Raw genomic sequence first — 18,893 nt, 5'->3', positions numbered from 1 at the left:
TTGAAACACAAAAGCTTTTAAATTGAACTGTTTATAGAATGATCTGTAAAATCGTTCTAGATGTATTCTATAACTGCTGTGGTGGGCTAGGAGTCATTATTTGTTTTTGCAGGCAAGTTAATAGGTTAAAATGGCAGTCGAAACTGCCTTCTAGTAGAAGGTTTGAAAAGTGCACTTAATCATTTGCTCAGGGCATTTAGAATAAAGAATCAGGCAAAGTCATTTACAATCCAGTTTGTCTTTGAGAATATTGAAAAGCAGAGGCTCATAATGAAAATATTATATGTATGACTGTATGTGTGTGTATGTCTGTGGAGGGGGGATGGGTATTATTAACTTGGTTTTAGTTCAGTGTTCCTGTTGTATTTTGTGGTTGAAAAGACCAAGAATAACAAAGTTACTAATTTTCTTACTTGCAATTTTTTTACTTGCCTCAAATCTTTGAAAGTAGTAGCCATGGGTTCATAGTATCAGTGGTGTAAATGAGAGCGCTATTAGCTTAAATGGGAGAGAGAAAGGGAGGGCTAGAATCTGCAATTCTTAGGATTCTTATTCTAGTCAAGTGCACAAAAATACTGGTTTTGTCAGTTTCCTAAGGTTGTTAATAAAATGCCATCACCAAGAGTTGGGTATCAGTGTATTTATATTGATGTTATTTCTTGTGAAGTTTTTTAAATTTTTAAAATGTTTTCTTGGAAATTTTATTAGCTTAATCCTAGAAAACTCCAAATCTTATCCTTACTACCACCACCTCCTTGAGATATTCATTCTGAGCATTACAATTTATTGATTTTTAATTTTTTTGCAGAGTTATATTTTAAATATATGCATTATGAATTTTAGAGTATTCAAATATTTTTATTTTAATCAGTATATTCATGTATATAAACAGTCTTTTAAAACCTTATTTCTTTTTGGGATTGTCTTTTTAATTGCAAAAGAGTGTTACCAGAAGAAAATTACTTCAGATGGGGTAATAGATTGTGATATGTCATTGAATTCTAATTTTTATACTAGCAATGTATAATAAAATGTTTAAGAAAAATAAATCTAGCATTACTGAAATCTGAAGTTGCCCATATATTCTTATTTAGAAGTACCTTTCATTATGGCAGGCAACTTGAATTGCTCTATACTGGAAAATTTAATGTACCACTCAATTACTATTCTTTAGCCCAATTTAAAATAATAAATTGAGAGTAAGGTCTTAATGCAGTGTAACCTTTGGAACATTAGAAATAACCTCTTTCCAGAAATCAGTATATAGTAAGGGTATCAATTTTATCACACTGCATGAATAGATTTGTAATAGCTCTTAGACCTTTTTTTATGACATAAGTATACTGATTTCTTCTTACTAAATTTATGCTAAACACTAATTTTAAGATGATGCTATTAATAATGTTCAAAATTGTGTACTTTTTTATTTTAAAGCTTTTTTGATTCTGATTCTGGTGAAAAACCCAATTTAGAGATGTCTTGATATTTTTATATTATTTCATAAAATGGGTGTTTTGAAGGAATTTGAGATGGGAGATATTCAGATAAAATTTTAGCTATGGAAAGGTCCTTATTCTCCCTTTTTATCTTTAATAGTCATACTATGTATAGCTATGAAACTGAAAATATTAGGATTTTATTTGAGAAATCATAAAAAGACTTCATAAAAAGTGTTATCTTTTCTTGTGATGCTACCTTTTAATGATAGCTATCAGCTTTTTCATTTATTATGAAAAGCAGATTTTCTATGCCAGGTGAAAATGTTCACAGAAACTAATTTACATACCCTCTCAAATTCCTTTTGGAATAGGGGAGGCTACAAATAAGCAAATGGTAATAGAACTAATTTGCATACTCTAAAATGTTGGTCTTAATGGTACTGATGGAAAGTTTCCAATTTGTAGCAAAGCAGTGACTTTTAAGAAAATAAATTATATTGAAATGTACTTTATTAAGAATATATAATGCCAAAATACAACATTGGACAAGTTTATCTTACCCTTATTTCTTTTGTTGACCAAATAGTAGGCTAAGGTTCATGATTTTATAAGCAGACCTGGATGATCTTGTCAGTTTGATATAATTCCAGTGCTATAGATACAAATACACAAATACATACAGAGGAAGAATAGTTTTGATTTGGAATCATAGACTTCAATGGATGTATTCCTTTTTCTGTGTTATCCATGGGTTCTCAAATGTGGTTTGTGGACCGACTTCCTCAGGAATCACTTGTGATGCTTCTTAAAATATAATATTTTTGTGGCCTAGTAATCTATCTTGAAGTTGATAACCAGAAACCTGCCTTTTTACTAAGAACCCTAGATTATTTTTATGGGCATCGAGGTGTGAGAACTGTTGCTCTCTCTAGAGCAGGGGACAGCAAACTTTTCCTATAAATTACTGGTCAATATTTTTGGCTTTGAGGACCTTTGAGGTCTTCATTGTAACTACTCAATTCTGCCATCATAGCACAAAAGCAGCAACAGACAATACAGAAGCACAGGGTCATGACTGGCCAGACTTGGTCCAAGATTTTGCCAATCTCTAACAGAATCTAGATTCTAGACCAATGGTTTTTAGTCTCTGAATCTTTTCCAAGAAATAATCTTTGAAATCAGTTGTAATGAGATTTTCTGTGTATTTATTTTTTGATAACTAAATAAAATCTATAAATATAGAACACTTTCTGGATATACATTAAATGAATTAATAGATGTAAAACCTTTATAATATTTAAAACCTTTCCTATGTTAATATTAAGGAGATTATGATTATCTTATTTCTAACTATGTAATCTGCTTCTAATATTAGGTTCCTGTGGCTAGAGCAAGTATTCTTTGGCTAATTGGAGAGAACTGTGAACGAGTTCCGAAAATTGCCCCTGATGTTTTGAGGAAGATGGCTAAAAGCTTCACTAGTGAAGATGATCTGGTAAAACTGCAGATTTTAAATCTGGGTGCAAAATTGTATTTAACCAACTCCAAACAGGTAAGAGTCTAATTCTTAGTCAACCTATCTGATACTTACTTTCCTCTTCAAGCAGCTGAGGTCTGTTCCTGCATTAGTCTATCCATTCAATAATTACTAGGTGCCTATTTGTTTCAGGTTCTACTTTAGATAGTAATAGTACGAGGAGATGATGTTCTAGTCTAGTAGGGGAGAAAAGTAGATTAAAAAAATGAAAGAGTTTATGGCAAGTGCTGTAATAGATTTATTGAGATACAATGGAATTCCAGAGGAGTTATTGAAAATCTGAAGTTTTCACATTTTGGTCAAAGCAATCATTTTAGTCTCCTCATGTCCATTGGGTTATGAACCATACAATTTAAAAAATACTATCAAGTTGATGGTGCTTAAAACCATTCTTTAATGCTAATTTTCATTTATTAATTCTCTCAATCTCCTCTTTTGAGAAGTATTGAAGGACACAGCACAATTCTACAGGACACCTTATTCATCTATGTTTAAACTTAATCATTTAAAAAAAACAATGAGCTGTGTGAAATTTTGTGGTTTTTTTTTTTTAAAAAACACCATGTTTTCACAGGGAATGGTGAAACCTACTGTGGTTATGTAGAAGTACCATTCTAAAATATACAATAGAACACTTCAGAAGCTGAGCTCAACAACTTCTATTAATAATATAGTTTAATAAAAAAATATGAATGCAAACTATGTTATCTTCAAATTCACTGGATAAAAAGGCATGGAACATACTCTACAATTTCTAAAGAAAGAGTACTGTACTGATTAGTTATTTACTCATTAGCTACATAGAAAAGGACCAAAGACAGAACCTTTATTTGGTTTTGTTGAGTCTTAAGATACTATTTTTGTATTACTTTCCTAATAACCATTAAGCTATGTATATATTATGTGTGTGTGTGTGTATAGTTTTTTTTTTAAAGAGATAGAGTTTCACTCTGTTGCCCAGGAGTTTCAGCTGCATGATCATAGCTCACTGTAACCTCAAACCCCTGGGCTCAAGTGATCCTCCTGCCATAGCCTCCCAAGTAGCTGGGACTACAGGCACATGCCACCATGCCTGGCTAATTTTCAAAAAATTTTTAGAGACAGGGTCTTGCTATCTTACCCAGGCTGGTCTCAAACTCCAGGCCTCAAACAATCCTCCCATCAGAGCCTCCAAAGTGCTAGGATTACAGGCATGAGCCACCGAGTCCAGTCTTAAAAGTTTTAAAAGGTTTCCCTTTCACCTGTAGGACAAGGTACATACGATTTAGTAGAGCATACAAACCACTTCGTGTCCTCAAATTGCCAAATATTTTAGTCCACTTGGGCTGCTATAACTAAATACCATATACTAGAAGCCTATAAAGAACTGAAATTTATTTCTCATGGTTCTGGAGGCTGGGTAGTTCAAGATCAAGGTGTCTGTACATTTGGTGTCTGGTCAGCGCTCACTTTCTTGTTCATAGATGGTGCCTTCTCACTGTGTCTTCACATGGTAGAGGGGGTAAACTAGCTGTCATCATAGAAACTCTGCCCACATGACCTAATCGCCTCCCGCAGGTTCTGTTTCCCAATATCGTCACATTAGTGATTAGGGATACTAACATTCAGACCGTAGATTCTACTATTCCAAACTTGCCTTTTTAAAGTTTCCTAAAAAAACACCAACCTGTTTTATGACTCTGATCCTCTGCTCTCCTCTTTCCTTGTTCTGTATAGTAAACCACTCCTTATAAGCCCTTAGTCAAGAGTCTTATCCTTCATAAAATTTTCTCTGACCTCTCGTCTCATTATTATTATTACTTATTTATTTTATCATCTTTAAACTGTAAGGAGAGTAGGCCACAGTGTTCAGGGGCTGGTTTGCCATGGAGTCCTAAGACTTATTTGTGGACCTGAATTCTCTGTGGTCTAGATACCTCAGTGAACATTTCCAGAATTTTTATTGAATTCCCTATTTAGTTATAGGGAATGTCTCAGTTGATTTTTGTAAGATTTAGCACATTTTATTTGTATGCTTAAAGAATACCTAAATAATAAACTTCTTTACTACCTCAAAATGTTTTGACCTGATATAAAAAAGAATTTAAAAGAATTTTAAAATTAGATCTGCTTTCAGTATGTACTAGACTGACCTATGAAAAAAAACTGTGGAAATTCTCAAAAAAACAAAAAACTGTCTAAAGACTAAGAAGAGTAAAGAAAAGCAAGATAGATTTTGGAGGGGAATTGATACTTGGAAGAAGGGAGTGGCAGAGTGATTTTCTTCATTTTTATGGCTTTTATCCTGATGGTGGGCTGCAGTTCACGTTATGCACAGCAGCTGAAGCTCCAAAAGGAAAGCCAGGGCCTTCTGGCTTGAGGAAGTAGAGGACAGAGTTCAGGAAAATTATGAACGTTGGAAAAATATGGAAAAATTCTAGAAAGGAGAGAGAGCCAGAGTGGGGAAGCCTCAAAATCTGTGAATAACTCTATTTCTGGCTAGATTTTGAATCACACATGTATAGAGTGGATTCAGAGCAGCACAGCTGAGAATAAACAACTAAACTAAAATTTGAGGTGTACTCAAGCGACAGAGTTTTCACTTTGAATCCCACCAAGTTAATTGCCTGCTAAAACAAGCAAAAATCTAATATTCATTCAAAGACTATAACAATGTCCAGGATCTCTACAATATAATATTCATAATGTCCAAGATACAATTCAGAATTACTCAGCATAAGTAGAACCAGGATAGGCAGTTCTTATATAATGATTATAGTTTCAGTTTGGAAGGTGAAAAAATTCTGGAGATGGATGGTGGTAGTTGTTGTACAATTCTGTGAATATACTTAATGCCACCAAACTTTAAAAGTGGTTAAAATGGTAAAATTTATGTTTTTTTAAACTCAACAAAAATGAAGACCAGGAAAATGTAATTTTCAAGGAAAAAAAAAATATCAACAGAAACCAGCTCCAAGATGTCTGAGATGGAATTTGCAGGCATTTTGAAGCAACTGTTATAAATATGGTTAATAATATAAAGGAAAATGCACTAACAATGAATGAAAAGATAAGAAATGCCAGCAGGAAATTAGCTCGGTGTGGTGGTGCACGCCTGTAGTCCCAGCTGCTTGGGAGGCTAACCCAATGGCAATCACAGCAAGAACAAAATTAAATACATGGGACTTGATTAAATTAAAAAATTTCTGCATAGCCAAGGAAATAATCAACAGAGCAAACAGACAACCTACAGAATGGGACAAAATATTTGCATCTGAAAGAGAGCTAATTACCAGAATCTACAAAGAATGAAAGCAAATCAGCAGGGGAAAAACAACCCCATTAAAAAGTGGGCAAAAAAACATGAATGGAAGCTTTTCAGAAGAAATAGACAAATGGCCAATAAACATGAAAACACGTTCAACATCATTAATTATCAGGGAAATGCAAATTAAAACCACAATGAGATGTTTTCCTTACTCCAGTTAGAATGGCTTTTATTAAAAAGTCCAAAAACAATAGACACTGGCATGGATGCAGAAAGAAGGGAATGCTTATACACTGTTGGTAGAACTCCAAATTAGTACAACCTCTGTGGAAAACAGTATGGAGATTCCTCAAAGAACTAAAAGTCAACCTACCATTTGATACAGCAATCCCACTACTCGGTATTTACCCAAAGGAAAAGAAGTCATTTTATGAAAAAGACACCTGTCCTTGAATGTTTATTGCAGCACAATTCACAATTGCAAAGATGTGGAATCAACCCAAGTGCCCATCAATTCATGAGTGGTTTAAGAAAATGTGGTATGTGTATACTACGGAATACTACTTGGCCATGAAGAAGGATGAATTAAGGCCTTTTACAACAATTGGGTTGGAACTGGAGACCATTATGCTAAATGGAGTATTTAAAGAATGGAAAAACAAACATCACATGTACTCGCTATTAAATTGAAACTAACTGATGAGCACACGTGTGCACAAAGGAAAGTAAAACTCAGTGGAAATCAAGCCAGGGAGAAGGGGATGGGTGAAAATCTACCTGATGGGTATAGTGAATACTATGTGGGTGATGGGCACACTTACGACCCTAACTCAAGCATAACAAAGTCAGTAGATGTAGCCAAAAACATTTGTATCCCCGTAATATTTTGGAAAAAAGAAAAAAAAATACCAACACGGAAATAGAAACTAAAAAAGAATCAAATGAAAGTTCTGGAACTGAAAAATGTAATATCTGAAAAGTTAACATCTTGTCTACTTTGAATATTATATATTCTCTAACATTTAAATATTTTTCCTTTATGGTATAGAATTATAAAGCTGCTTCATATTGGGTTTTTTTGTTGTTGTTAATCTCTGTTACATTATATTAAAGATTCTTTAGGTGAACTTTTGTGTAAGCTGAAATTTTCTAACTCTGAGCTCTTTGAGGTAGAAGTTTGTATTTGGAAAACAGTTTTCAATTAACTGTGTGTGGTGACTATCATAGAACTATTTGATATCAGTTACTGGGAGGCAGGTAGTGATTGAGAGTGCAGGTTCTAAAGTTAGACTGTCTGGCTTCGCATCCTGCCGTGCCACTTACTAACTATATGATTTTGGACAGATTATATAACCTGTCCATGACTTAGTTTCCTCATCTACAAAGTGGGCATTATACTAATATAGTCAGTTTTGCTGTAATGCAACATGTGTTCCTAAAAATCATAATATACAAAAGGGCACAATAAAAACCATAGGGATTATTGTGAAAATGGAACTAGAGTCACAACACTCAAAAACTATATTGGTGACATTTTTAAAAAGGGAACCTAATAAAAATAGGAGGACAGTTTTACGCATGTTAGATGTTTAACAAATACATAAATACTGAAATGAATACAACTCTATTTTGAGACAGATGTGAGCTTTGCTTGTTATGAAAAGGTAGTTTTTGTGAGTGAAGTGGTAGGAGGGTTAATCGGGAATTAGATGGAAAGTTGTATGTCTTAATGTGAATGAGTATGGCCCATAACACTTGCACATGTTAACATCTGAGGTAGATGTTTGAGGTGTGTATGTTTTGTGCATTTCTGCACAGCCCAGTTCAGCTGAGTGCATTTTTCTGCCTTCACCTATGTTTGTTGCAGAAGAAATCATGTACAAAATTCACGTTATGCCCAGATTGTTCCCTAATACCCCAGCTGAGTTGGAACAAATGCACATTTTCTAAACAAGCATTGGAGCAGAACTGACTGTACCTACCTCACAAAGTTATTATGAGGATTACATGAGACAGTCCATGTAAAATGCTTAGATTTCCTGGCACATAAAAGTGCTTAGTTGATTTTAGTAACCCTGCTTCTTTGGTAACCGTAGTTTGCAGCTACTAGATTTTTCTTAAGGAATGTGATTATTTACAGTAAAGAAACTAGTATAGATGCTGAGAATCTCTATTCTTATGAGGAAAAATACTCATTTGGGTTTATCCTGGTAAGAAAGAGTGCTGAAATCCCTCTTTTGAGAAGTTTATGAAGAAAAAAAATAGATGTAAATTTCAAGAGTAAACACTGTTAGAATATTCTCGCAGGGGAGTAATTTCATTGTTATAGAAGGTAAAAAAGTTGAAGAACTTTGAAACCAGTTGAAATTGCTGAAAGAGCTCTTAAGACATAGCTTAAAGATTTAGCATGACTTTATTGAAATACTCTATTGAAGTTTGGGGAAAAAAGCTTGGATTTCATTAAACTGATTAATAACAATTAAAAAGTTAATGAATAAAGGATGTGTTTGTTTTTAAACTTTCTTAATAGTGTGTTATTTTTCCAATGATATTGTAGTGTTAAGTACCATAAGTTAATGTTTTTCTTAGCTCATGTCTTTATTTTCAATTATAAAATATTGCAAACCTATGGCAAAGTACCTGATAGCGTAAATGTGTATATATCTACTACGAGGATTAAGTTGATATTTAACATTTGCCATATCTTTTTTAAAAGGAATGTAAGATACAGAACTAAAACCTCAAGCTCCTGTTCACACTTCCTTTTCCACTGGTAACCAGTGCTGTATTGTTGGTTTGTTTCATTTAATCATGCATGTTTTATGTTTTTATTATATGATTATATATCCATAAGTGATACTATTTTGTGGGTTTTGAAATTTTTATATAAGTAGGTATTCTACTTTATGTACACTTTCAGGACTTTTTTCACTTTATATGTTTTTGAAATATTGGTATGTGTAGATAGTTCATTTAATTGCTGTCTCATTCTGGGGGACAGTTAAATTTCTACTTTTCTGCTATTAATATTAAAAAAGAAAGTGAGTTCTTTTTGATTCTTAGTGAGGAATTTGTATTTGGAGATTCCTCCTGAATTCTGTCTTGCCCTGTGATTCAGGTCTTTGGACAAAAGAAGCTGGGAAAATCCCCTCAGCTCAGTTAACATGATTTAGCAAAAGGAGGCTTGGGTACTACGCAGTGACATCTCTCCCCTTTTTTGGACATATTTTCTTGGTATTGAAAAACTCAAGTATATATAACATAGAAAGGAAGACCTTACAGAAAACTTTTCTAGTTGACAGAAGTAGATACTGTTAAATTCAGAATCCAATCCGAGTCACATAAAGAATCCTATTTAGTCATGAAATTAAGAAACTGATTAGATGGGACACTAATACTGCTTAAATTTGCCTCTGATGTAGGTTAAGAATTCTGTGTAGCTTTACTTCATTTACCAAACACATTTGTCAATATCATTCTTTTTAAAAATAACTATGTGGGACCAATATTAATCTTTACTATGCTAAATGCAGAATTTTGTGTACTTTTTGTATTCCTTAAACCAACAGTATTTCTAAGCTGATACTAGGGCTATGTTTTAGGAGACCTTTTTAAATTATTTTGTACTGACTCATAAACTGTCAGAAGAAAGCTACTGTTTAACATTTTTACTAGTTTATTACTTGTCAGAGAATTTAGGTAAAAACATGATACCCATATTTTGAGAAGTCTTTTAAATAATGAACTTCTTAATTTTTATATAGCACTCCCAAAATTCATTTTCCATGTCACAGTAACTTAGAGTCAATCTGAAGAGAATGTAATTGCTGTAAATAGTGTCTGGATAACATTAGTCATTAGTTGGTACCAGTAATGTGAGCAGGAATCTAAGCAGGAAAATTAATCTGAAATCAAAATTTAATAAATATATGTATATACAATATTGAATATTTCTGTTAATGATAGTATATTCTATTTGCTTATCTTGTGTAATTTATGAATAAAACAAATTTTAAAGTACTATTTAATGTTCCATCTGGTTTTGGATTGAGCCTCTGGTGATACTCAAATGTCATGATTATTAACTTAAACATTGTCTATTTTCTTCATAACAGTTGCCCTGGACAGATCTAATTATGCCTGTTATCTAAGTGTCTCATCCAGTTTAGGATTTGTCCCAAATATTTAATTTTTAATGAAGTAATATTATTAATAGTTACATTAATATAAGACAGAGTAAATTTGTAGACCTCCACTTTGAACTTCTAGCTTCTGCCATGGTTCTGTGTAGTGGCATGTAAGACACAAGTGCAATGAACAGAGATTTCATTTTAATATGTGAGATATTTTAAATCTGAAAGACTGTCATTTTCCAACCCATTCTGGATGTAACTTAACTAACTTTTCCCTTTTAGACCAGCATGCAGGGTGTGTGCTGTAAAATGAAGTACACTGTGACAAAGCAGGTGGGGAAAGCTGTCTTTCACTTTCCTGGTGGTGGTGAGATGAATACTTAACAGTGTTTCATTTGGCAGCAACTTGATGTACCAGCAAGTGGTGCCATGGCCTGTGAGATGTGTGAAGCTTCAGGCTGCCAGTGAAAGGAGTCAGGGAAAAAAGGGAAGTTAGAGCTTGGTTATAGGTGAAATATGTGCAGGAGGTAACAACTAAACAGTCCTGCTATAGATCATTAAAGAGAGTGGTCAAATTGCATAGTGTAAATCTAAAATTTATTTTATTACTTGGCAGTTCTTTTTTTATTTTGTTATAAACTCATCAGCACTACATTTTTTAATGGAAATGTATATTTAATTAAGAATGAAGTGTTAAATTTCCATTCAGTACTTAACATGCACAAAATGTTTGCTGACATTTACCATTCACCATGAGAGTTGCAGTGATATCATTCACTGGCCACACAACATCAGAAGATAACAAATCAGGTAAAAAAGGATCAATATCTATTTAAAAAGTTAGAAGTTATTTTTAAGAAGTTTATGCCTCAAGATGATACTTTAACACATATGGGTATGGAAGATGTTTATATAACTATATGAAAAATGATCTAATTTAGATAAAATGACTTTTTAAAAATTAGTTTTTCACTTTTTATTCCAAGGATGCTTTTGCACATATGAAAATTGAAACAGTAGCTGTTAATGTGTTGGCTCCATTAGTAGAGAAAAGGCCACACACTGCAGGTTTTGAAATAGAAAATCAATTAATTCCAATAGGAGACTTTTTTCACTTAAAGTATTTTTATGTTTGTTCCCTGTCAGTGCTGTAAATGGGAACAAAGTAAAGCTTTTGGAAGTTTATTCTGTCAAAAATTCTGTAAATGCTGTTGTAAATTAAAAGGCCCAACATTGAAGATAAAATTATTTGATTTTGCTGAAAGGATGTTGTCATGGATAATATCAATGTTCTTATTAGATTAAGAAAATTGTGGAACAGAAGTGTTTTGGAAATTGGTTGCAGTGCATGTACACAAACTCTGCTTGTTCAATCAGTTGAAATAAAACTGTAGTGGTCAGATTTGCTGATATTGATATATATATTTAACTGTACTACAAAATTCTTGCGATGAAGCTGATGTTGAAAAGACTTCAGCATGACAGTATGCAACTTATTCCCTTTGCTGCATATTACCAACAGGATTTTAGAAATATAATTTCGTGAAGAACCACTTTATAAATTAAGTGTCTTATATTGTCCTAAGTTTTTTAAATTGATAGCTTAGTCTTCTGTATATGAAGTTTTGGTTCAGAAATCATTTGGAAATCTTTAAAGTGTCATCAGTAGAATGCCAAGAACCTTCAGTTTTTTGAAAATTTTAGCAAATAAAAATTCTTGGAAACAAATCTTGCAAACAGGAAGACTTTGAAATTTATCCCTTAAAAACAAGGGAAGAACTTGAACAAATTAAATGATGAGAGCTCAAGATTTAATTGGGAAGTTCTGTGATTTGTACTATCTCATCTATTTTGGAGACTCTTTAGATGGAGCTTTTATTTTTAATTAGATAAGTTTATATTTTGTATTAGAATGAAGTGAAATTAAGGCAGTTGGTTTTATGGTATCTAAATTTGGTGAAATATTTAAAAAATGATAAGTAATTATTTGAAAGTTTTGTCTCGAAATAATTATCAAAAGAACGTTCATTGACTAGGAGTAGGGAAGTTAAATATTTGGATTTGAATTATTTATAGATTTCAACTTAAAAAAATTGAGAATATCCTTCATTCAACAGAATTTTTTCTGCACTTACCAGGTGGTTAAGAAAAACAGTAAAGAGGATATTTTCAGCTGGGTGTGGTGGCTTAAGCCTATAATCCTAGCACTTTGGGAGGCCAAGGAAGGAGGATCACTAGAGGCCAGGAGTTCAAGACCAGCATAAGCAACATAGAAAGACCCTGTCTTTACAAAAAAACAATTTAAAAATTAGCTGAGAGTTCTGGTACACACCTGTAGTCCCAGCTGCTCAGGAGGCTGAGGCAAGAGGATCACTTGAGCCCAGGAGTTCCAGGCTGTGGGGAGCTATAACTGTACCACTGCACTCCAGCCTGGGCAACAGAGGAAGACCCTGTGTCTTTAAAAAAAAAAAAAATGGGCGGGGGCATTTTCTCCATTAGAATATTATTGTCTACAAAGAATAATAAGTTGAAAATGTCAATAATTTGATAATTACTAATCATCAAATTTAATTTAAAAAAGATTGTAAACAGTTTTATTTTTTTAAACTTAAAAAATAGTAAGACCATATAAAAATACAGTGAATAATTATTCTGCTTGTGTTTTTAATGTATCATTGTACACAGATATGCTTATATATTTTAGAAAGAATTTTATTTTTGAAAATACATTTTAATAGAACTATTTTATAAGCTTACCAAGATAATAAATTTTATAGTTAATATATAGTTTAAAATCATATAATTTTGGTTACTTTAGATACCCTATCTCACTCTCAAAATTATTAGTACATTGAAAAAGTTTAATTTTCTAAAATTAATTTTGGGGATAGGAAATATAAGCAAAATGTATCACTCTGCTAGCTCAAAATAAATCATTGCAATTAGGAGACTTGCTTTCTATGATCTATTTTAGTTGTAGATTATAGATCTCGACACTCAAATAGACTTTAAAGTTAACCTAATTGTAAATTCTTACTCTACATTTGAGAAAACTAATGGTTAAGTGAGTTTCCCAGTTTTTCCCAGCAAGTTAATTACACAGTTGAGTGTACCACTTTTCCCTTTAAGCTGGTTTTGAGTTGTAGTACTCACTGGGTGAATATTTTGCTAATTGTCTTTAAAAAATGAATTATAGAATGTTTTCTTATCTGTAGTTGCGTGGTCTAGCAATTAGTGAAGAGCAATTGTTGATTCCCAAATTCAGAATAGCTCTATTAACATTTTCACTTGTATTTTTTATAATTCTACTTTAATAAAACTAGGTTAATGCTTTATAAGTATCTTGCTACTGAAAGAAGGTTGCTTTCTATCCAAATCAATTATCTGAACCAATTACTATTGTAAAAGAGTTTACCACACCATTCCTGTACTTTGACTTATTGTTCTAGAATTGCCTTTAGCTCTGTCTAAACCTGATTGATTTTTATTTTTTATCTGTTTTCTAATGTGTATAAAATGTTCTAATCTAATGTAAATGATTTACTGTTCCTCAGTTTATTTTTTCCATGTATTATGAATCCTATTTGGCTTGTAGTTAAATTGTACATGTGTAGCTTTCTAATTTAAAAACTATGCTTTTTTAATAAAATAACTGTAGTTTAAAATACAAACCTGTTTTGTTAACATTTCAATTTTGGTTTAATTATTATTAAAATTATCTCAATATATGTTAATGTAGTACATTCAAAAATTGACTTAGGAAGTCTTATTACGGTATAAAAGCTACCCTAATAAGTTGTTCCCTTACATAAATAAATAAATGACCAATATTACTAGAGGCTATAAGCAGCATGGGGGAAAAAATGGAAGAAGTCTTTTATCCTAGTTTTTAGAGGGCATCAGCAGCTTGCTTTTATGAAAAAGTAACAGCTAAATGCACTGCAAATAATTTGCAGTAATCCAGTTCAGTGATTCATGTGTCTGCTTTAATGGGTCATAATTCAGGGTAAAGTAACTGAGTGCAGTCAGAGTGCAGACACTGCTTATGCCAGGGACAGTATCTCTTCATAAAACACACCTCAGGAGAAGCAGTTTGCCAGCCCCCTAATACTCTCTGATGTTTTGATGTCCTGCATATTTTTCCGATTAAGTTTTGAGTGCCATGTTTTTAGTTGTATTTCCACATTCATTATTCTCACGTAGACCCTTCAGCGGGTTTGCCATATATGATTATTTTTTTAATGATGCCTTTCTTTCCACTTCAGCAGTTTAATAATCTAGCACATGGCTGCTTCTCAGTACTCAGCATTCACCTCCCCAGTACAGAAGAGGACATGTGCTTTGGCTTCAAAATTCCATTTGCAGCATTAGAAATGCATATTCCCTGCGGAACAACATTTGTTTGACATAACCATTCATTTTTATTATCTCTTTAAATATGTTTATCCAGAGTTATCAATAATCATAAATAACTGTATTCTCATCTTGTTCTGTTTTTTTCCAACAGACAAAATTGCTTACCCAGTACATATTAAATCTCGGCAAGTATGATCAAAACTACGACATCAGAGACCGTACAAGATTTATTAGGCAGCTTATTGTTCCGAATGAAAAGAGTGGAGCTTTAAGTAAATATGCCAAAAAAATATTCCTAGCACAAAAACCTGCCCCATTGCTTGAGTCTCCTTTTAAAGGTATTATTATCAGACTACAACTGCAAAATATGTGTTATCTAAAAAATTGTGGAAGTATCTGCCCATTTCTAATGTGTTTAAAATTTATCTCTTAGGTATTAATAAATGATTAGCATATATAAGAACAATATGTTTTCTACTGATTCATCTGTTCTCCAGAGCAAGTTTTATATTAAAGTTTATATTTTTATAGACCTTATTTACCTAAATAATTTTGATTTTATTCTTAATAAACTGTTTAAGCAGTAGATGAAAGCTTTGTTCTTCTTGTAGGGATTGTGTTTATTTAAATTTTAAGTAGATTGATTTTATAAGGAATGTAAGTCATTTTAATAGTGAGGTATTATTAATTACATATTTTATGTGCATTAATATCAACATTTCTAGGAGGAATTATTTCATAAAAATATCCCTTTTTATTTAAGTTTCTTTTTCAAAGAGGGAAGTTGACTTATTTTTCCCAGCTTTAAAAAAGAACTAATTAAGTATTTTATTAATTATAATAAAATTAAATATGATAATTATAAAATTAAATATAATAAAATTAAGTATTTTATTAACAAGTAGCCATTAACTTGGAATCAAATGATTATATACCTTGGTTTTTGTATTGTTTCTTATTTAATTGTTGTAAAGCAATAAAAAGCAATTCAGTTTTGTAGAAAAACTATTAAAATTCTGAATGTGTTTGTGCCAAGACATGTATATGGATTGTTTAACTGTGCTGTCATTCTTAATATTCACAGTAAAGTAATTTTTAGAGAAGCTACATTTCAGAGCAACACCTCTAAACACACTGACTGATTAGCTTTTTTATTGACCATTATGGGGGAGATTATTGTAATCTATGGACTGAAATCAGTTTTTTGACCTATGAAGAGCTTCCTAGTTTATATTTATTCCTTGACATTTGAGGTAATATGCCAATTACCTTGAGCTCTGATTATGACTGTTCTCTGTTATATTCAGCTTATATTGTTTATTTTATATTTTCCTCTGTTTTTAATAGATAGAGATCATTTCCAGCTTGGCACCTTATCTCATACTCTCAATGCTAAAGCTACTGGGTACCTGGAATTATCTAATTGGCCAGAGGTGGCACCCGACCCATCAGTTCGAAATGTAGAAGTAATAGAGTTGGTAAGTTGACCTTTCTGAAATTAATTTTGTTCAAACAGTGGGAGATTCTAGGCTAACTGTTGCTTTATATAAAAGCTTTTTAGGAGAGTTGAAAATTGAAGATTGTTCTAGTATTTCTAGTATTTCTAAATGTAATGTGTTAGATATACTGTGCCTTTATAGGAGCTAAATTATAGCATTCCTATGTCATTGTACTTGTACTGTTCCTTTTCTTCAAGGAAATAGAGAATTGAATTCCCTGCATTAGTGCCACCCACATTTGTGCGATTGCATCTGTAGCTGTGTAGATTCCATTTCTAAGGTATTTAGTTTCACTGGATTGAGCTTTTTCTACTTTGTTTAGAGACTCGAAGCTTCCTGTCATTATTTTTCTAAATATATATATATATATATATTTTTTTTTTTTTTTTGCTGTTCTCTTCCAGAGAAACCACACAAAGTGTTCTTCTGGATTTCTGGTGAACTTGCTTTAAATGAAGCCTAAATATAAATAGGGAGCATTGTGTACCAAAAATGTCCTTTGACAAGGTCACAATTAAAGCGAATAATATGTTGGTTTAATATTTTAAAAACTTGCTCTATAAATACACTTTTTCTAGATTTTTAAAAAATGCTCACCATTAGGATAAAAGAATTAACATTCTTTTCTGATATTATCTGTTTCTTTCTTATATAAACAAGAAAAATAAGGAGAGAGGACTTCTGATTGTATTTAGAGATTGACTGTGTGAGGCCAGCACTTTGGGAGGTGGAGGTGAGAGGATTGTTTGAGGCCAGAAGTTCAAGATTGATTATGTGGAATATACTTTTTAAAGTAGAATTAATAAAAAAGAGCAATTAAGTAGAATTAATAAAAAAGAGCAATTAAGAATTCTATTCTGGATACTTTTCTGGTAGAAAAGATATATTGAACTAGAATTCAGATAACCAAGTTCTTTACCACTAATTCCTGTGGGAAAGTGAGTTAGCTTTCCTTGTTCTTATTTTTTCTGTATACAATAGAATTGTGGTCCCCACCAACTCCTCTGGCTGAGGATTGTAGCCTGTTAGGAACTGGGCCGCTCAGCAGGAGGTGAGCGATGGGCAAGCCAGCAAAGCTTCATCTCTATTTACAGCTGCTCCCCATCGCTCACATCACGGTCTGAGCTCTGCCTCCTGTCAGATGGGGGATGGGCATTAGATATTTTCATAGGAGCGAGAACCCAACTAAAAGCTGCACATGCAAGAGATCTAGGTCGTACAAAAATTTAATGCCTAATGATCTGAGGTGAAGCTGAGGCTGTGATGCTAGTGCTGGGGAGCAGCTGCAAATGTAGTAAGTGCAATGCACTTAAATCATCCTGAAACCACCCCCCTCTCCACCATCCCTGGAAAAATTGTCTTCCATGAAACCAGTCCCTGGTGCCAAAAAGGTTGGGGACCACTGCAATAGAAGACCTTTATTACTTAAAATAGAATTTCTGTAATGATCATAGCCATGTAATTTGATTCCTCTGAGAAAAATGTTTCTCTTAACGACCCCAACTTATCCTGGCTTTGGAACATGGCCAGAAACAATAATAACTAATAATAGCTCCATTTAGCAAACCCTAACAGTATACTATGATAATGTTTTGCAAACATTATCTTGTTTAAACCTCATAATGATCATAAGTGATGGTTATTGGTTATTGTTATGCACATTTTTCAGATGAGGGAGCAAAGTCTCATAGAACCTAATATTAATATTAAATATTAAATTGCCTAAGTTCATGTAGCTGGTAGGTGATAGAACCAGATTCCAACCCAAGTCTGTTTGAGTCCATTGTCTATGGTCTTACTACATTTTAATATGTCACGATGAGAGGAAGCTTGAGTTTGTTTGCAAATCTGTATTATCCTTAATACTTAGCACTATCACTTTCATCTTGTGACAAATGATCTCTTACTTAGAGATGGCTGAAAAAAGGTAAAAGTTAAAAATAGGAAAACTAATTACACTTCTTTCTCCTTGTAATTAAGTTTGTTGATTTTCACACAAATCTGCATACTCTTAAGTATTCTTCAAAACAATTGCCTATTTATGTAACTTTTGGTCAGATACTAGAATATGAAGAGAATACTTTATTATGATTCTCCCTACAGATATACTCCTTCTCCTAATTTCATATTATGCCTGTTTGTTGTTTTTATAATTCTGTTCTTTCTCATTATTGGGAACATAATGTTTTGGCCCAAATAGAACCATCCTTTTATCCTCCCTCTACTTCCATCCTATCCCCACCTCCCTGCTGCCACTGCTCATCCCCAACAAAGGTCTCTCTTGTCAGAAATGTATACCAATGCTGCAGTTTAATTTGGTCTCAGCATTATCCTTATGTTGGCTGATAGGTTGGTTGGTTGGCTAGCTTCTTCCATTTTCATGTGTCCTTCTAACCATTAACTACTTATAGAGTTAGTTCTTAAATAACCTATTTTCTTACATTCATTTCACCTGTCCAGTTCAATGGGGACAAATTTGATTTTTCATTTTATGGATTACATTTCTGAAATTAATAATTGGTAGCTTACTATGGAGAATATTTATAACTGATGGAATCTGGTTGAAGAGAACTGTCACTATCCGTTGATGCCATGCAGAAAACAGCTTCAAGCTATTGGTCTCTGAGAAATACTGGTTAAAGTTATACTATGAAGGATGCAATTAAATATAAAAATAATGTA

At 32.7% G+C, this 18,893-nt stretch overlaps 1 protein-coding gene across 3 annotated transcripts in view; it reads left to right on the top strand.

Moving 5' to 3' along the window:
• AP3B1 (adaptor related protein complex 3 subunit beta 1) overlaps positions 1-18,893 on the top strand; it is a 225,752-nt gene that overhangs the window by 102,608 nt on the left and 104,251 nt on the right. For all 3 annotated transcript variants that reach the window (XM_045566381.1, XM_045566382.1, XM_045566383.1), the window contains exons 15-17: positions 2,815-2,991; positions 14,864-15,050; positions 16,060-16,190. In XM_045566381.1, the coding sequence (XP_045422337.1) occupies positions 2,815-2,991; positions 14,864-15,050; positions 16,060-16,190 (495 nt within the window). The remainder of the gene's footprint in view (positions 1-2,814; positions 2,992-14,863; positions 15,051-16,059; positions 16,191-18,893) is intronic.

The sequence above is a fragment of the Lemur catta genome, chromosome 12, assembly GCF_020740605.2.
Source record: "Lemur catta isolate mLemCat1 chromosome 12, mLemCat1.pri, whole genome shotgun sequence".
Taxonomy (NCBI): domain Eukaryota; kingdom Metazoa; phylum Chordata; class Mammalia; order Primates; family Lemuridae; genus Lemur; species Lemur catta.
The sequence above is the reverse complement of the archived record's forward strand: the minus strand, read 5'-3'. Positions and strand labels throughout refer to the sequence as shown.